The 22689-nt window shown below is 41.1% G+C and overlaps 2 protein-coding genes across 3 annotated transcripts in view; both read right to left on the reverse strand.

The window, feature by feature from the left end:
- Positions 1-8670, reverse strand: part of FNBP4 (formin binding protein 4) — a 32869-nt gene extending 24199 nt beyond the window's left edge. Inside the window, exons 1-2 of one of the 2 annotated variants that reach the window (XM_074230643.1) lie at positions 8119-8670; positions 6995-7090 (exon numbers count right to left, since the gene is read on the reverse strand). In XM_074230643.1, coding sequence (XP_074086744.1) covers positions 6995-7090; positions 8119-8533 — 511 coding nt within the window. In that variant the 5' untranslated portion in view covers positions 8534-8670. Of the gene's footprint in view, positions 1-6994; positions 7091-7205; positions 7388-8118 lie in introns of those variants that run through there. The other variant, XM_074230644.1, reaches the window with a different exon arrangement.
- Positions 8671-12648: 3978 nt separating this feature from the next.
- The window catches only part of NUP160 (nucleoporin 160), a 47204-nt gene continuing 37163 nt past the window's right edge, over positions 12649-22689 (reverse strand). The window contains exons 29-36 of the mRNA XM_074230653.1: positions 22233-22293; positions 21710-21820; positions 21438-21561; positions 20933-21034; positions 19395-19536; positions 14816-14941; positions 14000-14104; positions 12649-13641 (exon numbers count right to left, since the gene is read on the reverse strand). Coding sequence (XP_074086754.1) covers positions 13555-13641; positions 14000-14104; positions 14816-14941; positions 19395-19536; positions 20933-21034; positions 21438-21561; positions 21710-21820; positions 22233-22293 — 858 coding nt within the window. The 3' untranslated portion in view covers positions 12649-13554. The remainder of the gene's footprint in view (positions 13642-13999; positions 14105-14815; positions 14942-19394; positions 19537-20932; positions 21035-21437; positions 21562-21709; positions 21821-22232; positions 22294-22689) is intronic.

Below are 22689 nucleotides of genomic sequence, written 5' to 3' on the forward strand. Positions count from 1 at the left end.
TCATATATGATCATCTGCTACATACAGTATAACAACCAGGCTTTCAAACATATAAAATAGAAGAGTTAACTAGACAGTGCCAGGGTCATTTCCAAATATTTATTGCTTGAGTAACCAAGCATTAGGATGTGAAATAAGATGTGAAGCTGTCTAATGGTAATAATTGTTAATATAACTCCCTCGATTCAAGTTAATCAGGTTCTGCTGAGCCACTTATTGTCTCCTTAATTATGTCACAATATAAATACTTAAAAAGCATTTTTTAATCTGTCAAGAAGTCAATTCTAGTATTCTAAGACACACATCTGAATAGCAAATCAGAAGCTCCCTTGTTCCTGGATTCCATCTTTAACAGAATTCATGTTCAAATTTGCAAATGTCTGAAAATCTAAGCTAAGAGTGGCAGATAGTGTGTTGGAAGTGTGGCCCTACTTATTTCTCAGCATGAACTTTGCTTCAAAGCAGGGGTGGGGAAACTCCTGCCCAAGGGCCAAGGCAATCACAGGCAGGATTTGAAATCTAGAAATTTTTTAGGGGTGAATTAAACATTTGACCAAAAATAGCCCTCGAATGATGTAATAGCCAAATGATTCTTTTCAGAAAAAGCTCCAAAGGGCAGTATCTTTCAGTTTTGAGCCTGTTTCCCTGCATCAAACACAAGGGGAAGTGCAGCAACTACTCCTAGACCACCCCTCTCACCAGTGACAGGCCCAGAGCTTTCCCTGCTCCATTTCTGACATGGTCTGGGTCACTGTCTGCAGGAGCCCGAGGTGCGAGCTCCAAATTGGCTTTAGTCCTTCTTCAGCTCACACCCTTGCAACTCAAGTACACTACCAGTGGCAAAATTTTCAAACTTTTTTTTTCTACTTCAAGGTAGCATTCATTTTAACAGGAACACTATCTCCAAAAATGTTTATGAAGCATCTTCCTCAGAAAAGCCCAGCAAGGCTGAGATTTTAAATGGAGGGTTGCAATTTCTGCCAGTTTTCATTTTTCATTCGCTAACTTTTTCATTGCCGTTTGCTGTTCCTAAGGATTCTAGGAAACTGCAATTAAAAATTTTTGAACTTTCTGAATCTTAAGATATAAAATCCTTCCATAAAATTAAGACTTAAAAAATTTAACAAGGATATTGGCTTAGGAAATGTCCTTAGCATAGAATACTAACTTTTTCTTTTTTTAAGTAATATTTACATCAATAATAAAGTTTTTTTTAAGAAATGGAAACATTTCTACATATATCATGTTCAACTTAACATTGGATACATTCTTTATAAGTGGAAGAAGTTTATGCCTTTTTAATTCCTAAATTAAACAAAAACAAGCATTAATTGTATAAATTGCAAGCAAAAAGCATTAATGACTAATTTAAGAATATAGAAATGTCTCTGCAGTACATGGCACTTATAAAAACTGACCATGTACTACTAGGGCATAAAAACCTAATGATCAACTGCAGTAAGGCAGAAATAATGATTATATCTTTCTCAGATCATAATGCAATAAAAGTCAGATGCAATAGTGGACCAGGGAGATATAGACCCAGAAATAATTGGAAACTGAATAACCTCATTTTTTAAAAAAGTTTTTTTTGCAAGGCAATGGGGTTAAGTGACTTGTCCAAGGCCACACAGCTAGGTAATTATTAAGTGTCTGAGGCCAGATTTGAACTCAGGTACTCCTGACTCCAGGGACAGTTCTCTATCCACTGCACCTGTGACATTTTAAAGAATGAGTGGATCAAACAACAAATTATAGAAAGAATTAATTATTTTATCCTAGATAATGACAATAATGAAACAACATACCAAAACCTATGGAATTCACTCAAAGCGGCTCAAAGGGGAAAATATTAAATCTTTAAATGCTTACATGAATAAATTAGAGAAAGAGGAAACCCACGAACTAAATATGCAACTAAAAAAATTAGAGAAAGAGCAAATTAAAAATCTCCAATTAAATACTAAATTAGAAATTCTAAAAATTAAAGGAGAAATTAATAAAATTGAAAGCAAAAAACTATTAAATTAATAAATAAAACCAAAATTTGGTTTTATGAAAAAAACAATAAAATTGATAAACTGCTGGTCAATTGGATAAAAAAAAGAAAGAAGAAAACCAAATTGCTAGTATCATAAATGATACTAGCATCAATGAGGAGGAAATTAAAGTAATAATTCAGAATTATTTTGCCCAATTCTATGCCAATAAATTTGATAATCTAAGTGAAATGGGTGAATATTTACAAAAATATAGTTGCCCAGGTTAAATAAAGAGGAGATTAAATACCTAAACAACCCTATCTCCGAAAAAGAAAATTCAACAAGCCATCATTGAACTCCCTAAGAAAAAATCTCCAGGGCCTGACGGATTCACAAGTGAATTCTACCAAAGATTTAAGGAACAATTGGTTCCAATTCTATATAAACTCTTTGGAAAAATAGGGAAAGATGGAACTCTACCTAATTCTTTCTATGAAAACAATATGGTGCTGTTACCTAAACCATGAAGAGTTAAAACAGAGAAAGAAAATTATAGACCTATCTCCCTGATGAATATAGATGCAAAAATCTTAAATAAAATCTTAGCAAAACGATTACAAGTTATCACTGGGATAATACATTTTGACCAAGTAGGATTCATTCCAGGAATGCAGGGTTGGTTCAATATTAGGAAAACTGTTAGTATAATCAATTATATCAACAACAAACCTATCAGAAATTATATGACCATATCAATAAGATGCTGAAAAAAGCTTCTGACAAAATACAGCACCCATTCCTACTAAAAACACTAGAGTGTAGGAATAAATGGACTGTTCCTTAGAATAATAAGCAGTATCTATCTGAAACCATCAACAAGCATTATATTCAATGGGGAGAGGCTAGAGCCATTCCTGTAAGATCAGGGGTGAAACAAGGATGTCCATTATCACCACAACTATTCAATATTGTATTAGAAATGTTAGCTTCAGCAATAGAATTGGGAAGGAAGAGACAAAACTCTTAACTCTTTGCAGAAGACAAGATGGTATACCTAGAAAATCCCAAGAAATCATCTAGCGGAAACAATTAGCAACTTTAGCAAAGTTGCAGGATATAAAATAAACCCTCATAAATTCTCAACTTTTCTATATATGACTAACAAGATACAGCAGGAAGAGCTAGAAAGAGAAATCCCATTCAAAGTAACCTCAGACAATATAAAATACCTAGGAAGTCTATTTACAAAAGGCAGACTCAGAAACTTTTTAAAAACAATTATAAAACACTTCTGACACAAATTAAATCAGATTTAAATAACTGGGCAAACATCAACTGCTCATGGATAGTAGAGCTAATATAATAAAAATAACATTTCTACCAAAACTAAAATATTTGTTTAGTGCCCTACCAATCAAAATTCCAAACAATTACTTTAATGAGTTAGAAAAAGTTGTAAGCAAATTCATATGGAGAAATAAAAAGTCAAGAATTTCCAGGGACTTAATGAAAAAAGTGCAAAAGAAGGGGGCTTAGCCCTACCTGATCTAAAATTATATTATAAATCATCAGTTATCAAAACTGTCTGGTATTGGCTAAGAAATAGAGTGGTGGACCAGTGGAATAGACTAAGTGCAATAGCAGGAAACGATTATAGTAATCTGCTGTTTGATAAATCCAAAGAGTCCAGCTATTGAGATAAAAACTCTCTCTGATAAAAACTACTGGGAAAATTGGAAGTTAGTATGGAAGAAACTTAGATTAGATCAACACCTCACACCTTATACCAAGATAAGATCCAAAAGGATACAGGATTTAGGCATAAAAAACAACACTTATAAGCAAATTAGAAGATCAAGGACTAGTTTATCTGTCAGATCTATGGAAAGGGAAGCAGTTTATGACAATGGAAGAGATGGAGAACATCACTAAAAACAAACTAGATGATTTTAATTACATTAAATTAAAAAGCTTTTGCACAGATAAAACCACTGTAACCAAGATCACAAGAAATGTAGTAAACTGGGAAACAATCTTTACAACTAATGTTTCTGACAAAGGACTCATTTCTAAAATATACACAAAACCGAGTAATGTTTTTTTTAGGTTTTTGCAAGGCAAATGGGGTTAAGTGGCTTGCCCAAGGCCACACAGCTAGGTAATTATTAAGTGTCTGAGACCGGATTTGAACCCAGGTACTCCTGACTCCAGGGCTGGTGCTTTATCCACTTCGCCACCTAGCCGCCCCTTGCGTAATTTTTTTTTTTAAAAAGTCATTCCCCAATTGACAAATGGTCAAAGGATATGCAAAGGCAATTTACAGATGAGATCAAAGCAATCCACAGTCATATGAAAACTTGCTCTAAATCATTACTTATTAGAGAAATGCAAATTAAAGCTTCTCTGAGGTACCACCTCACACCTCTCAGACTGGCCAATATGACCAGAAAGGATAATGATCATTGTTGGAAGGGTTGTGGGAAATCTGGGACACTATTTCACTGTTGGTGGAGCTGTGAACTCATCCAACCCTTCTGGAGAGCTATTTGGAACTATGCCCAAAGGGCAACAAAAATGTGCATACCCTTTGACCCAGCAATACCACTACTGGGTCTATACCCTGAAGAGATGATGAAAAAGGGTAAAAATATCACTTGTACATAACTATTCATAGCAGCTCTGTTTGTGGTGGCAAAGAATTGGAAATCAAGTAAATGTCCTTCAATTGGGGAATGGCTTAGCAAAATGTGGTATATGCATGTCATGGAACACTATTTTTCTATTAGAAACCAGGAGGGATGGGAATTCAGGGAAGCCTGGAGGGATTTGCATGGAGTGATGCCTAGTGAGATGAGCAGAAACAAAAAAACACTGTACACCCTAACAGCAACATGGGGGCGCTCTTTCCATCAGTGCAGCAGAGACAATTTTGGGCTTTCTGAGATGGCGAATACCATCTGTATCCAGATAAAGAGCCGTGGAGTTTGAACAAATTTCAAGAACTATTCTCTTTAATTCAGAAAAAAAAACCACATCTTATTGTCTGATCTTGTTATTGTTATCTCTAAGACTTTTTGTTTCTTCCTTAAGGATATGATTTCTCTGTCATCATACTCAATTTGGATCAAAGTACAACATGGAAACAAAGTAAAGACAGACAGACTGCTTTCTGTGGGGGGAAGGAAGTAAGATTGCAGGAAAAATTGTAAAACTCAAATAAAATCTTTAATAAAAAAAACAACTGTGGTATATGTACATCATGGAACACTATTGTTCTATTAGAAACCAGGAGGAATGGGAATTCAGGGAAGCCTGGAGGACTTTGCATGAACTGATGCTGAGCAAGATGAGAAGAACCAGAAAACCATTGTATACCATAATAGCAACATGGACATGATGATCAACCTTGATGGATTGACTCATTCCATCAGTGCAACCATCAGGGACAATTTGGGGCTGTCTGCAATGGAGAATACCATCTGTATCCAGAGAAAGAACTGTGGAGTATGAACAAAGACCAAGGACTATTACCTTAAATTTAGAAAAAAAAACACCTGATATCTTATTGTCTGATCTTGCCATCTCTTATACTTTATTTTTCTTCCTTAAGGATATGATTTCTCTCTCATCACACTCAATTTGGATCAACGTATACCATGGGAACAACGTAAAGACTGGAAAGTTGCCTTCTGTAGGGGGTGAGGGGAGGGAAGTAAGATTAGAGGGAAAATTGTAAAACTCAAAAATCTTTTTTTATTTTTTTAGGCTTTTGCAAGGCAAACGGAGTTAAGTGGCTTGCAAAAGGACACACAGCTAGGTAATTATTAAGTGCCTGAGACCGGATTTGAACCCAGGTACTCCTGACTCCAGGGCCGGTGCTTTATCCACTACACCACCTAGCTGCCCCTAAAGCCCATTTTCGAGGGAAAGACTGTGTTGGCATTTCTTTTCTCTATTCTCAGTTTATTGATTGATAATGTTTCTGCCTATCTCATACCCATCCTGTCTTGCACAGCTAGTTTATCTTTTGATAAACCCTTTCAGGACAGGGATCAGATCTGAGTCTTGTATGGATCTTCCCTATCATGCCGAGCCCAAGGGGTGCAATCGCCTCTTGGGCAGAAGTGCGAGGGCAGCACCAACAGCCAGCCAACTCTGAGCTCTATGAGGGCCTAGCCTCCTCAACAAATTGATGTTCATTATATAGGATGATGCTATGAACTTATTAAATTCTACTATGCTTTTATGACTGATGAGTCAGACATGAAAGCATTATTTTGAGAGTTCATTTTCTTCTGAACATTCTTTTTTAAACTTTAAATCTTCTGAAAATTCCTTTTTAAACTTTTTAAAGCAGTGGATAAAATTTAATAAATAAACATTAAGTTTGAACATCTCATTATATTTTAAGTTTATCTTTGCTTACTGGCAAAATCTTCTCCCCAAAATAGTTATATCTGCTTTGATTTTGTGGAGTAGAATTAAAATTTTCCAGCTCATTAACAATACAAGAAAAATTGAGACTTGTAGGCATAATTTGCAAGGTAAATTTATTATTTTTTATTTTTTAGGTTTTTGCGAGGCAAATGGGGTTAAGTGGCTTGTCCAAGGCCACACAGCTAGGTAAATATTAAGTGTCCGAGGCTGGATTTGAACTCAGGTACTCCTGACTCCAGGGCTGGTGCTCTATGCACTGTGCCATGTAGTCACCCTCCAAGGTACATTTAGACAGAACTACTGTTTTCTGGCACCTGGATTTTAGCTTTTCCAATTATTTGAATTTTAAATAAATATCAAATGAAAGAAATATTTAATTATTATGGGAGTTGTCTTCACAGACTGAGGTAGAGAAACCAGCAACAAGTTGAAAGGTCAAGATTTTTGGATTTTTATTTTAAAGGTAGCATGTTATGGAAAATGAGATAACTGTAATCAACCAAAACTTACTAATTCGTTCTAATAGGGGTATTGTAGAAGGACAGCAATGAAAAATAACACAACCAAACTTGTACCTGTTGCTTTGACAGTGGTAGGTCTGGTCGGCATGACTGGCTTGGGGGGATTCTGAACAATAACTTTGGGAAGCTCTGGAACAACCTCCTGTTCATCTGAAAGGAATAGCAAAGAAAACTCAGATACCAACGATAGCATCTAAAACTTTTGCCCCAAACCAAAGACACCACTCAAAGAACATGACTTAGGGCATAAAAATCAGTTTCTTACTTTTAAAAATTGTTTTAAATTTTGACCGTTACTGTTTTGACATCACCTTCATTTCTGAAGGTGTCCCTCTTCTCTCTCCTACCCAGCAAACATCCCTTGCTAAAACTAAAAGAGGAAAATAAAGGCGTTATGCACAAGTCTGACAGTCGGCCCCAGTCCCGCACCCACAGCCCAGCAGGCCTCTGGCCCGAGCCGGCTGCGTGGCCCCTCGGGGGCTCGGGGCGGCCCGGCCTCCCTGGGCTCCGTGGCCCCCTCGGGGCGGCCCGGCCCCCCTGGGCTGCGTGGCCCCCTCGGGGGCTCGGGGCGGCTCAGCCCCCCTGGGCTCCGTGGCCCCTCGGGCCCTCGGGGCGGCCCGGCCCCCCTGGGCTCCGTGGCCCCTCGGGCCCGGCCCCCCTGGGCTGCGTGGCCCCTCGGGCCCGGCCCCCCTGGGCTGCGTGGCCCCCTCGAGGGCTCGGGGCGGCCCAGCCTCCCTGGGCTCCGTGGCCCCTCGGGGCGGCCCGGCCTCCCTGGGCTCCGTGGCCCCTCGGGGGCTCGGGGCGGCCCGGCCTCCCCGGGCTCTAACTCCACGCACCGGGGCAGCAGCCTGGGAGGCCCCGGCCGAGCCGCGTCTCGCCGTTCCCGAGGCGCCCGCGCGGCTCCAAGGCGCTCCGGGCGGGTGGCCGGGGCCGCCGGCTGTTGGTGCGGGCCTCGCGCGGCCCCTGGGCGAGGCTCCTCCGGGCCCGGGGCCGCCGCCGCCGCGGGGCCGCTCGCTTTCCCGCCCTCCTCTTCCCCCCGCTCCGGGCCCAGCCCTGCGCGTCCCGGCCGGACTAGGCCCCGAGCCTCGGGCTCGAGTTTGGGGCGTCCCCGGCGGCGGCGCCCTCGAGGCGGCCGTGACGACTACTCGGGGCCGGGGCTCCGCGCGGCCTTTCCTTACCTTCCGGGCGCGCGTCCTCCAGGGAGGTCGCCACGGTGGCCGCCGTCGTAGCCGTCGCTGCTGCCGCCGCCGGGGCAAGGGCCGGGGCCGGGGCCGGAGCCGGGGTTGGGGCCGGGGCCGGGGCCGGGGCCGAGGCCGGGGCCGGGGCCGGGGTCGGGGCCGGAGCCGGAGCCGGAGCCGGAGCCGGAGCCGGGGTCGGGGTCGGAGCCAGGGCCGTGGCCGGAGCCGGAGCCGGAGCCGGGGCCGGAGCCGGGGCCGGGGCCGGGGCCGGGGCCGGGACGGAAACCGCCGCCGCGTCAGCCTCCAGCTCGGCCTCGGGGTCCGCGTCGCGCCCAGCGGCGCCGCTGCGAGGTCCCGGCGGGGAGAGCTGCAGGATGGGCCTCCGGCCGGGGACCGCCCGCGACTTCTTCCCCATCGCGAGCCTCCGCGCGAGCCGCCACCCGCGTCAAGGCAGGCGGCAGGGGGAGGGCGGGCGGCGCGGGCACGTCCGCGCGCGATCAATATTCATGACCCGCTCCCCGCCCCCAGCCCGCCGCGCCTAACCGGCGCCCAGCGCGCACGCGCCGCCGCAGGGGGCGGGGCCGGCCCGAGCCGCTGCCCATTGGCTGCGGGCAGCGACCAATGGGGCCCGGGCGCCGCCGCTACGCCACAGTCCGTCCGCCGGGCGGGCCCCTCCCCCGCCCTGACCGCATCCCATCCGGGAGCCCCCCACGTGGTCCTCATGGCCCCCCCCCATGTCTCGGGATGCTTATCCGCCAAGAAACAAGGAACGCGCTTCAGGGGCCGCGGACCCCCACCTCGCCCATCGCAACTAGCACGTGCTTGGCCGGAGAGGCGCAGGCGGCCTTCAAGGCCTCATAGGTTGCAAGGTCAGCTAGAAAGGGCTGAACTTCAACCTGGGCCGCGCACAGTCCATAGCTGCCACCCTGGCCTGTGAGAGCACTCTGGAGGTGCTGGGTTCATCTCTCCGGGGCCACCTGGCATCAGGTGCATCGACGCAGCAGTCTTTGGTCCATAAATAGCCTTCTGGCCCAGGCGCCAACGTGGGACCTTAGGCAAGTCACTTTACCCTGTTGGTCTGCTTCCTCAGCTCTAAAATGATTTGGAGGAGGATATAGCAAGCCACTCCGGTGTCTTTGCCAAGAAAACCCCAAATGGGGGTGGCGCAGTGGATAGAGCACCAGCCCTCGAGTCAGGAGGACCCGAGTTCAAATCCTGCCTCAGGCACTTCATAATGACCTAGCTGTGTGGCCTTGGGCAAGCCACTTTACCCCACTGCCTTGCAAAAACTGTAAAAAAAGCCTCAGATGGGGTCCAACAAAAGTTGGACATAACTGAAATCATTGAACTTGAGAAATGTGAAATGGAGACAGCCTGAGAATCAGGAGACTTGAGTTTTAGTCCCCCTTTGCATCAATCCATCCCTTTCAGCTTCATAGTCCTTCTGGAAGATGGTGGAGGGAGCATCTTTTCCTAAATCCATGAAATCATCACTGATCTGGAGCCACCAGAAAAAAATATCCAAGAGAAAACAGTCTGACAGATTACCTTACCCCTGGTCAAAGCGCAGCAGAGTCAACAGATAGCATTAGATGATAAAAAGAGATATTAGAGTCAGAATTTGAACAAAAGTAATGCATTTATATAGTTTTATTTAAAGTTTGCAAAATGCATTTACAGATGTTATTTGATCTTTAGAACGTGATTGTTATGGATTGTGCTGGAAAAGGACCAAAATGACATCACTTAGGTCAAGGTCTGACTGACTGGTCAGACCCATATGAGCTCAGAAGGCCCTGCCGCAGGTCTGGCACATCTAGGATGGAGATATCTCTAGATTTTCACATCTCACGTTTCTTCTGAGCTACTAAAATTCTACTTTGCTCATAGAGCAGGTATGCAGGCAGGCCGTGTTGGGGAGTCTTGTCTCCCTTGTGTCTCAGTCAATTACAAAATTCTTCAGAAAGATCTTGAGAATATCCTCATATCAATTCTTCTGACCTTTCAACATTTGCCACCTTTGAGTTCTCCTTAAGTCTTTTAGGTATACAAGTTTGGCATTTGGGCTACCTGGCCAGGCCATGAAAGGTGCAGTCTCTGCAGTAGCCTTGGGTTCTTGGCAGTGACCTCAGTGTCTGGAGCCTCATCAGGCTGGATAAGCTTCAAAATCTTCCTAAGATAATTCAAATGAAAGGCATTGAGTTTCCTGGCATGGTGCTGGCAGACTGCCCAAGTTTCACAGGTATATAAGAATGAGGTCAACAGAATGGCAGCCTAATACTGCCTTTCTCTCACACACTTTCCTTCAGAACCTCCCAAGCACTGAGCTAGATCTGACAATTCATGGGTTGGTCTCATCATTTATGTATACATCTTCACAACCCTGTGAGAAAGATGTTAGTATCATTATTATCCCCATTTGGTTGAGGATTAAATGACTTGTCTGGGGTCAGGCAGCTAGTGTCTGAGGCAAGACTTAAATTCAGGTCTTAACTCTAAGCACAATACATCACTTAGCAATCCAATTAACCAATCTCTCAGCTAGCTATATCAGGTATCTGTTATTTTCAGGGATGGGGCTAGCTGGCCCAGGGAAAACAAAAAATATCTTCTGTCCTCAAGGTGCTAATAAAGGTTAATTTCTGGATGGAATAGACATTTGTGTAGGAAGTGGTAAAGGAAACTGGGGATCTAGATGGAGATGAGTTGAGTAAGTGCATTCCAGGGCTGGAGGCCAAATGCAAAGACAGTTGATGGGTAATGGAATATCATCCTGATTCCAAGACCAGCACTATTGGAACAAAAGGACTAAACTAGATGAACTGTTAGGTTTTCTATGGCTCTAAAACTCTATTCTGTGACAAAGACAAGAATTACAACTATCCTTTACAGAGCTGCCAAAATGATATGCTTAAAAGAGATGAGACCATATCTCTGCTTAGTGCGTGTTGGATCTATCCAGTAGAATGTAAGAGCCTTTGAAGTACTAGCAATTGTTTCCTTTTTGTTTTTGAATCAGCCTCGGATTCCTTTGTACAGTAGGAGTTTAGAAAAATATTTGTTGAAACTGAGACCATGGCAGATAACAATCAGTTGAATTGGAGATATTTTGTATTTGTTCAGTTGTCATGTTGGATTCATGACCCTATTGTAGATTTTCTTGGCAAAGATCTAGGAGGGGTTTGCCATTTCCTTCCCCAGTTCATTTTATAGATAAGTGAGAAAAAAAAAAAATATATATATATATATGTATGTGTGTGTGTGTGTGAAGGGCTGTCATGTGGAAGGGGGGATTAATTTCTTCATGGTGGACTTTTTGTGATAGGAGCAATAATATGGGGAAGCTTTTCCTAGAAGGCAGAGCTGACCCTCACTGACTTCTGACTTATTTGACACAACTAACTTCCTAGTGATCTAATGGGAAGAAACAGCCAAACCATGGGAGTCCAGGCCTTGGGAAGGGTTGCATTTCAGAAGACCATGAGAGTGGTCCCAGCTTTCACCCTATTAAGCCCTAACAATCAAACTCATTTTCATGCATTGATTTGAGATGCTGAATTGAGAAGTTACATATCATTGGATGTTTATTCCTCATGTGTCAGAGCAAATAAAACTTTGCTTTTGCTAACAATTTAATTATTTCCTATTGCCTTGTTCTGTCCCAATATGGAATGGCAACTAAGCAAGTCCTGCCATTGGGAGCTCCTCCCACATTTCCAAACAAAATTGGGAATAATGAATAGATGTTACTGACTCAGTTTTTTTAGCTATAAGGCCTAGAAATGCTAAGGTACCTTTCTAGATGAAAATCCTATGACTGGAGTTCCCTGAATTCCTGATAAATGGATAAAATCAAGTCTAGTTTTTGGGTCCCTTATATTCTCAACCTCCCCCTATGCCAGCCCTTAGCTGCTTTCCTCCATTAGATTATAAGTTCCTTGAGGGCAGGGACTTGTCTTTCTACTTGAATTTGTATTCCTAGTGGTTGGCACATGGTTGAATAAACGCAGTCTCACTAGCCCTCTTTCTCTCTAGGCACAAATTCACTCTTGAATGGGATTTCTGGGTCGACTGACACCTGAAATTTCTCAGAGGGAACAAAGCCTTTCATTCCAACATTGGGATGTAAAGATCTAAAGTAACAATACCTGATTGATAAACATATCAAATTTCAATGTTACTAAATGTAACCCAGCATTTAATCAATGAGTGCAAATGTCTGAGAGCCTTTCTGCCTTCTTATGTTAGAAAAATTATAATGAATTGAGCTCTGCCGACGATCTTGAAATGTAGAGCTTAAGACTCAAAGAAGGGGGCAGCTAGGTGGCATAATGGATAAAGCACTGGCCTTGGAGTCAGGAGTACCTGGGTTCAAATCCGGTCTCAGACACTTAATAATTACCTAGCTGTGTGGCCTTGGGCAAGCCACTTAACCCCATTTGTCTTGCAAAAAAACCTAAAAAAAAAAGACAAAGAAAATTCTACAATGTTCACGATAACTCAAGTATACACAGCTAGTTTTTAAAAAGATGATCAATAAATTTTAATTTACAGAATAAAATCCAGGAGATTTTCCTATCTTCTTTCAAAATCTTGAGGCTTGAAGGCCCTCTGACCAGGCAGGATACATTTTGTTCCAGCCCTTACTAAAGGGGAATCAATCAGTGACTCCCATCCAGCCTGGTTATTGAGAAAATACATTGTGATAGAATTGAATGTGGAAATTTGCTGCTTCTATATAAACTGGATTTTGAAACTTGCAACATTTCCATCAATATAAAACAAAGGGTTGTTTTCAAATTTGGCTTCAGGGTCAAAACTGGAACATGTCATCCTCTTCAAACACCTGCTCATTACTTTAGTATTGGCTTGGGCAAGATGTTTTATATTTTATTGAAGGTCATACAAAATCAACAATAACACAATCCCACAATAAATGAAGGACCAAGAAAGGGAACAACATTTTCAGGTTGTTTTTTGTATGGAAAATATGTGTCAATTCTGGATCAAAATGGTTCCACTGAACTACAAAAACGTGATAGGGATTTACAGAATTTGCAGTGGCTGATTTTGGTTGTTCACTACAACAAATCACCAGCCTGTTTTCTTGGTTGAAGGTGGTTTTTAATTTGCAGTTAAACAAGTCTTCGGTAATTTAAAAAAATATAAACTCTACAAAAGCTCCTGAATCATATACAAAAGCAGCTGCTTCAGACCAATATTGAAAACCAGAAATTGTGTATTAGCACCACCAGTCAAGTGAGTACAAGGGACCTCTGCATGACTTCTGCCTTCCTGGCTTCTAGTTGAATTCAGGCTTAATATTGTACATCACATTTACAGTTTATAGAAATCAGCCTGGAGTGCAGGGTTCCTGGAAGGTGAAGTCTCGAGCCCTATGAGGCACCAAGAGGTTGCAATAACATGTCCATGATACTAGTGTCTTCGATACAACAAGTCTCGAGTTGCTTGATCAACTTTTTCCTGGTAGTCATTCAATTTGTCAAGTATTTTCTGGTGCAGCTGCAAGAGAGGAAAAAAAAAATCAAATACTCATGAGACAGTTTGGGAATCTTAAGAATTAAGCTCATTACTGGCACCAGTCAGAACCCAGATTGCTGATGAAGCTGCCAGCATTTTCCTTTCCAAATTTTTTTTTTTGGTTGCTTTTCTGCAAGGCTTAGTTGACTTGCCCAAGACCACACAGCTATAGTTATTAAATGTCTGAGGCCATATTTGAACTTTGGTCCTCCTGACTCTAGGGCTGGTGCTCTATCCTCTGTATTATGTAGCTGCCCCCTCATCTCCAATTTTAAGCCCCAGGAAGTAAAAGGCAAAAAAGTAACATACTAGTTGGCTCCTAATGAAGAGTATCACTTACAACAAGGTTGTGTGTGTTGGCACTATTTTCTCCCAGTGATTGAAGAAGCTGGTCAATGGCAGAGTATGGAAGCCACACCATTGGAGAGGTTGCAGACAGTGGAAACTAAAAGGAAAGCATAACTTTTATAAAATGAACTAAATCATTTGAAAAATTCTGGTATTTTTACCTCTACTCTAACAGAGAATATACTTTCATTTTTAAAATATAAAGTTTTTTTTTTTTAATGTAGTTAACAAAAAGAATGTAAATGTTCCACAGACAGATCATAGGGGTATTTTTTTAATCTCATTTTCTTCCTGGTTTCACCTAGATTTTTAGAAAACTTTTTAGAAAATCCAGTCTTCTCCAAGTGACTGATACAGCTACCATTTTGACATCCAGACCACCACTAGAACTTGTTATGTAATTAATAGGAAAAAAACAGTGTGCCTATGTAGACTTGTTTTGTATTCTAATGCTTTAAAGAAAAAAGGACCTCTATACCCATCTATTCAGCATCTTTCTTTTAATGGAGGTCAACTCTGGCCATAATCTTTTAATGTAAAATAATGAGATATTTAGTATTCCCATTTCACAAACGGAAAAATGGATGTTACATTTAAAACACTTAAATATTAAAAATTTAGGATAAACACAAATTTTAACTAAATTTAATTAAATTTAAAAAATTTTAATTTTAATCACTTAAATTTTAGGGGGAAAAAAATCAGTGATCTAATTAATTAGAATGAGAATGGTACTAACACCTAAAGAGAAGTTGAATTACAGAGCCTAGCCTAAGTAACCAGAAAAAAAAGATCAGTTTGTGCCCACCTCGATTCCAAAATATTGATGTCCTTTTCCCAGTACAGCATCAACATATTCTGAAACCAAATCCACAGCTTCTTCTAAAAGGTCATAGTTTAAGTAGAGACGGAGTAATTCAGCAGCATCAACCTTCTACAAATGGGAAGGATGACAAAATACAACATTTTGTTGAACCCCCTTCTGAGAGAGATACTATGTTTAATAAAACTGAAAATTTCAGGGAGTTAAGGTATAAGCACTGTCTCAGGTCTTCAAACCTTAATGCTTAACTCACTTTGTAGAATTTCTTGGGGATGGTGTCATCTAAAGATTCTATTCTTAGAAAATCTGAAATAGGTCATTTTCCAAAGGAGAAGTGATCTTTATGGTGATTATATTGCTAGTTAGTTTGATAAAGGAGGGCATCTGCAGATCAACTGAGAAAAAGTGGAATGTTTCAATTTTTCCTAGAATACATTGAAATTTTATGTGTGTGAAAATATATATATATATATATATATATATATATATATATTCACACACATACATTTATGAGTCTTTTCTCTCTTGCTGCACTTAAATAGGTGTAAGAAAAAGTACTCAAGTGCCTTTAAACACTTATGAATCAGTACTTATGAAGTGTAAGCCGGGTCAAATCAGTCCTCGAGTCCTCAACGAGCTTAGATACTAATGGAGGCCACACAAATCAGTTGCAAACAAAACAGAGTAGAGGAAAAGAGAATCTGAGAAGGAAAGGCATTAGCAGAAGTCTCCAGCAGAAGGTGGAATTAAAGCACAGTCTCAAAGTACATTAGGGACACATAAAAGTCAGAGGAGAGGAGAGAGTATTCCAGGCATGGTGGTGGGAAGTGAGGGGCAACTGCAAGGAAGCCATTGTTACTGGGTTAGGGAGGTGAAGGAGACTGTAATGGTAGGAAGGGCCCAGGTTACAAAAAGCTTTGAAAGTCAAACAAAGAATTTTATATTTAATTCTGCTGGTGATAAGGAAGCACTGGAGCTCACTGAGCAGGATCTAACATAGTTAGATCTATAGTTTAGAAAAACTGGGACAGCTAGGTGGTGCTGTGGATAGAACACAAACCCTGGAGTCAGGTGGACCCGAGTTCAAATCTGATCTTGGACACTTCCTAGCTATGAACCTTGGCAAATCACTTAACCTTGAATGCTTCAAAAAAACCCAAACCACCTAATTTGGCAGTTGAGAGGAATAGATTGAAATGGGAAAAGATTTGAAGCAGAGAAAGAGACTAATTAGAAGGCTACTGGCATATATGTAAAAGGGGATGAGGGCCTAAAGTAGGGTTGTGGCTATGTGACTGGGGAGGAGATAGATATGAGAGATGCTATGAAAACAGAAGTGACAAAGCTGGCAATGGACTGGATGTGATGTTATTGTTTGTCCTTCATTCTTGAAGAAGACTATGACATCAGGGAGGTGACACCATGACAAGCATGTGAACTGGATTGAGAGGGGCTGTCCTAGGTCATCAGTCTCACTTTTTCCGCCTCAGTCATCTTCGGCCAGTGATCAGATATGGATCAGAATGACTATACATGGCCCCAGTTATAAGGCAATCAAGGGTTAAGTGACTTGCCCAAGGTCACACAGGTAGGAAGTATCCAGTACCAGAGGCCAGATCTGAACTCAGGTCATCCTGACTCCAGGGCTGGAGCATTATCCAGTGTGTCAACAGGGTTGAGCATGACAAGGACTGTGAGGGTGATGACAATAGCAAAGCTCAGAAGGGAAGATGTTTTTTTTTGGGGGGGGAGAAGAAAGGGAGGCAGGGAAGATAATGATTTCTGTTTCAGACATGTTGAATATGAAATGCTAGTACGACAACTGATTCAAAATGTCCAAAAAGCAGTGGTGATGGGGGACAGGAAAGAGACCAGGGCTGCATAGACAGATTTGGAAATCATAGATAGTTTACTGCCCTCAGGGGATGGACAAGTGAGATAATATAGTGAACAGACCCCAGAAAACAGCCTTGGAGGACACCTGGGATGGGTGGGAGAGACTCAGATGAAGCAGCAGCAAAGAAGACTTACTCAGATTGAGTATTAAGAGAGTAAGGAAGGGGCGGCTAGGTGGCTTAGCGGATAAAGCACTGGCCCTGGAGTCAGGAGTACCTGGGTTTAAATCTGGTCTCAGACACTTAATAATTACCTAGCTGTGTGGCCTTGGGCAAGCCACTTAACCCCATTTGCCTTGCAAAAAAAAAAAAAAAAAAGTAAGGACAAGAATGAAGGAGAACAGTATGCTGCAAAGGTCACAAAGGATGGAATTAAGAAAAGGCCACTGGATCTGATCATTATAAAATCAATTTTAGGACTGGAAAGGGTAGATTCAGTTAAATGATGGGATTGGAAGCCAGAATGAAGAGGGTTTAGATAAGAGGAGAGGAAGACAAAGTCCTTATTATAGATGGTTTTGTTTAGGAATTTAGTCCTGAAGAGGAGGAGAGTTGTGGGATTGTCAGCTGTGTGGGAGGCAGCAATAAATAAGGGCTTGTGTGTTTTGTAAAGTGAGGTTTTTTTTTTTAAGGATAAGGGAAGACATTAACTAAATTTTAGGTAGTAACGAACTAATCAGGTCTCTGTGAAGATCAGATAATGGAAGGAGTGAGAAAATATGAAGTTTAAGATGTTATGGAACAGGCACTCCAAAAAAGCCAGGAGGAAGGGTTAAGATCTTGGAAGGCAGCATTTTGAGAGTTTTATTGAGGTGGATAGGTCTGCAATCTGGGGATGGGGATTTTAAAAAGTGGCGAAAGCACTCCAGGGGAATACATTCTGCTCTTGACTATACTGTAAACTTTATTTATTTATTTATTCTTAGGTTTTGTTTTTTTTTTTTTTGCAAGGCAAATGGGGTCAAAGTGAGCAAAGGATGATGAATTAGCTGATTATAAGGTTCCTTCCAGTCTAAAAGGCTCACCAAGATTTGTATTCAAGTTTGCTGAGAACCTTTCCCGATTAATCAGGTAGACCTAGAGTTAGAGGGGACCTCCAGTGCCATCTGGTTCAACTCCCTTATTTTTCAGAGGAGGAGACTGAGAACCAAAGAGCTTCTGTGTCTTGTCCTAGGCCCCCCCAAAGGTAATTAAGGAGCAGAACCAGAATTCGAACCCAAGTTCTGATTCCCAAAGTCAGCCTTCTTTCACTCCTCCATGAAACCTCTCTCCCTCAACTGTGTCTGCTGCAATTTGATTCTCTGTTAACAGATCTGGATTTATGCTCTGAATTTTACCTTCTCTCTCTCAATCAAACCTCCTTTCTGTTACGGGTCACATGTTTCTTCCCCGTCTTCCATCAGCACACCTAATTAAACCTTTAGAACCCACCATCTTTCACATGACCCATAACATCTGGAAACAGTTGATTAATGGCTATCAGGGCAAGCCGAGTCACAAGACATAACCAGAAAATGTCAGATTTTCTGCGAAACACTTTTTCCTCTGCCTAATGTAACTCCCTTTCCTATGAACTTCTGTTGTCACGAAGGCTGTCCCAGGTCTTCCTTGATATTTCATTGTGTGAGAGGAAATAAAACTTTAAAAATTGAAGAGACCTGGGTTTGAATTTCAGCTTTACCAGTTTTAGTTGTGTGATGCTGGCCCTGTCACTTCACCATTCCCTTTCAATTTCTTCATCTGTATAATAGGGTTGCTACCACATGACTGACCTCTCGGAGCTGCTGTGGGGAAAATGCTTGATAAACCTTTGGGCTACAGAAACAGGAGTTATTTATATGTTGGCAGGGGGCATTCCAATAGAAATGTTTGCCGAATAGTCAATCAAAGGGACCCTGGTGTAGGAAACAACTGCTAGGGTGCCTGTCTTGGGCTCTGCTTCCCCCGCAAAAGGGGGACTTACAGCCCAAAAAGCTGATGATGTTTTGAGCTGCCCTGAGAAGCTGAGGGCTTGAACGGTGCTGTGCCTGTGCAAGCACTAAGCTAGAGTGTTGGTTCAGTTCTAGGTCCCAGATTCTGGGAAAGATATTCATTAGTAAAACAGGAGTCAGAATGGTGAAAAAGATAACTGAAATTGTGCAATAGAAGGATGGTTGGTGGATGGGAGAATAGGCTCTGAAGGCCATGGGCAGTATAGCTGAAGGGCTCTCATGTGGATGGGAGTTAGATTGGCTAGGCGTGCTCTCAAGAAGCAGAGTTAAAGGGTGAAATTTGGCTTATGTAATCAAGAACTTCCTAAGAATCAGAGCTAAAACCAAAATGGACTGGCCAGCAGGCTACCTTGCTGAAGGAATTCTAGTTAGGGTAGGGCTGAGATGCCTTCCAATCCTGGCATGGACTGAAAATAAAGAACACACTTGTACTACTAACTTCAGAAGAAATAAGGCAAGCACTTTGAATACATTCAAGATCTAAAGAAATTATATGACATATGATGGAGTTTTACTCAGCAACTCTATACCCAAAGGCAACAGGGATACATACTGAACTACAGTTAGACTTTTCAAGTGATTTTCCTACAAGTCAGTGCTCCATCATTTTACCACTGTTAATCAGGTTTTGGTGACAGGGGGATGGACAGCTTTTATGAAAAGGAAGACAACACTCACCTTGTAACTATTTATAAGCCAATTGGGCAGAGGTACCCCATGGGACAAGAGCTTGTTGATTACACAGTGGTGATACAAGTTATTTTGGCATTTATATTTGTCTAGGAAAGAGGACAACAACCGCCAAGCTTCATCAGTAGCACTGGAAAAAATGATTAATTTTGAGATTCTTTAATAGGCGATGCGAGTAGAGTTTAAGATACTTATTTAGGAGGAAAACCCATCTTTTAAAACAAACAAACACCCCCCCCCCCCCACAAAACGTGATTTGCTTTGTTCAGACAAAAAGTCAATATAATACAGAGTTGGATTCAGAAAAATTGCATGATGAATTTGCTCATTTTTGTTATCTGTGGGCTCAGGTCAACCAGAGAAGAAAAGTTGAGGAAATGGGTTTTCACATACCTGCCCAGAATTAAAATCTATGAGACAGTAACAAAAACTAATTTAGACTAAGATAAAGGATAAACACCAACAATTAAAACCTAAATAATTTCATGAAACAAATGAAAATAAAAAAACTGATTTCTAAGAAAATAGTTGCAATAAAAAAATTATGCTAGCCTTTATAGGTAGAAGCAGAAGACTGACTCAGTTGTCATCCCTGATCCTATCCTCTCTGCTTTAGGCTTCTCCTGCCCCCCCCAACAGTTGAGACACTGACTATCAAAGTAAGATAAAACAATTAAGAAATCAGATCAGCAGTGCAGGGGAGAAAACAGTGGAGTGGAAGCCCAGAGATCTGGATTCCAGAATTGGTTTTGGATCTGATCAGTTATACAAACACAAGCTTATGCCATTTTTCTGGGCCTATTTCCTTATTTGTAAAAAAGAGGTGGCTGGTTCAAATAACCTCTAAATTCTCTGACTAGCTCTTAAATAACTATAATTCTACTATGTGCTTGATTGTATAATAAAGATTGGAAATACTACAGAAAACCTGAACTGAAAGGTCACTGTGAGCTAGGGTTAGGAAGGACAGGATCCAGCCTAGGACTCAGAAATATCTGACTTTACTGTTGTTGAAGGGGAATGCTTAAAGCGAGAAATCAAAGTCTTAAACAGTTGCTATAGGTAATAAGTTCAGGAGGAGGAGAATCAAGTCAAATAGAAGGGCTGCTAATAAACAGCAACCAGAACTCAAGAGCAGTTGGACATGAGACCAAATGTGATATCTGGATGGAAGATCTTGTTTTTGAGGGGTAAGGGGAAAGAGATGCCATATTGGAAATATATTCATTATAGACTTCTGACTAATTTCAACTCCTATTTTACAAAATTTGGGGATCACAAAACCATTTGCTTACAGGAGGCTTCTGGCAGAATGGTTTCAGAATTTTGTAATGGGTGTAGGGGACAGGAATGCCACTGTAGATATCCTATGACATATTTCAGTTTCATAGAACATCTAATCCCAATTAAGTAAGGTATATAAATATAAGCATTTTGTACACTTCAATCACTGAAATAAGCTATGATTATTTCTTAACCACACTTAAATTCCAAAACAAATGCCAGAATTAATGCTAGGAAGGTACCTGGATTCCTTGGTGGTGATGACTGATGAAAGCTGATTGGCTGCTAACCACGCCCATGCCTCAGCCTGTGCTGCCTCACCACCAAACTGCAATTTGATGCACCTGTAATGTAAAGTGAGCATTTAAAACTCCTCTTCTTTCAAAGAGTCACTATTATTGGGTCACTAACTTCACCTTCCCACTCAATTTCCAATAAATATTCATAAATATATTCAAACTGAGACATTCTAATAGCCAATCAATAAAGATAAGAATGAATTTATAGCCAAGAAGTATTTGTTATCAGTTATACATTTAAAAACTTTTTTCAAAAAAAAATAAATACATTTAACTACATTTTTCATTAAGCTAAAAAAAACTCCATTATAAATGTGGATTTTCAGAAAACAATGAAATTGTGCTTAAATAATGTTCACTAAAGGACTGTAAAATGAACTCATACTTTAGATATGTCTTGTAATAAGCAGGCTGTCAATGTTTGATAAGAGGAGAATTTGATACATACTTGAAAGCAAGTCCCTCAAAGACTGGTGTTAGGGAGAGTTTAAAAGTCTGACAGAGTGAGATGGCTGTATCAAAAAGGCCAGCCTGCACCAAGAGAGTGACCATTTCCTCTGCTGATGAGCTTCCTGTGTGATGAAAAAGGCATTTAGTTCCGCTCCCACTTTGACAGAAAAAAGTCATACTTAAGAGCTTCAGAGAGAAGTCTTTGACTTATTATATACATGCACATATAGATGTCACTGGAGAAGAAACATGCCACAAGTGAATTCCTACCCGCAATGGCAACTGCTGTTGGGTCATGCTGAGCTAGAGTGAGGCGAATGCGGGCTAAGGAACACTCCCTTTCTAGGTCTTCCAGTTCCAAGATTTCAACTTGTCGGCTCGCTTATAAAAACACAGAGAAGCTCTATTATAGGTTTTATTTATTTTAAGTTTTACAAGCCCCCCCCCAATCTTACTTCCCTCCTCCCACAGAAAGCAATCTGTCAGTCTTTCCATTGTTTCCATGTTGTACATTGATCCAAATTGTAGAGAAACTAAAACCCCAGGAGAAATCATATAGTGCCTGGCAGACTAACAGAACTTATCCTCTGATAGTCACTAAATAAAACTTTCCAATTTCTAAAGGCATTAAGAGGGTGAAAAGCATTGGTTGGTTTCAAAAGCCCAAATGCTTGACCTTAAAAAATCAAAATAATACAGAATCAAAAACAAATTCAGGAAAAAAAGAATAAAATGGCTTCTAAGAATAAGATTTTTACCAGTCCACCAAACACAGTTGAAAGTTCTCACTTACTTGGGATTGATGTGCACTCTCCATCATGATTCCTTTTGGGGGAGGCTCCAGGACGTTCATACTAATACACAAAAAAGTGATTACTGAGTGATAGAAATTTTACTTAGAAATAATCAATGCAAACTCCAACAGTATGGTAAAAATGATATTAGCATCAATTTTCATTTAGATATTTAATGTTCCTGTCATACTATCAAAGAGATAAATAACAATGTTTAGATGTTTGACCATTTTTCATTCATGTCTGACACTTTGTGACCCTTTTAGGCAGAGATAATGGAATTGTTTGTTACTTTCTTCAGGGTACAGATGAGGAAATTGAGGCAAATAGGGTGAAGTGATTTTTCCAGGGTCACATAGCTAGTAAATATCTGAGGGCAGATTTGAACTCAGTTCTTCTCTATCCACTGTGCCATTTAGCTGCTTATTACATAACATAATTGCAAAGTTCATTTGG

Source organism: Macrotis lagotis, chromosome 3 (genome assembly GCF_037893015.1).
Source record: "Macrotis lagotis isolate mMagLag1 chromosome 3, bilby.v1.9.chrom.fasta, whole genome shotgun sequence".
NCBI classification, from domain to species: Eukaryota; Metazoa; Chordata; class Mammalia; order Peramelemorphia; family Peramelidae; genus Macrotis; species Macrotis lagotis.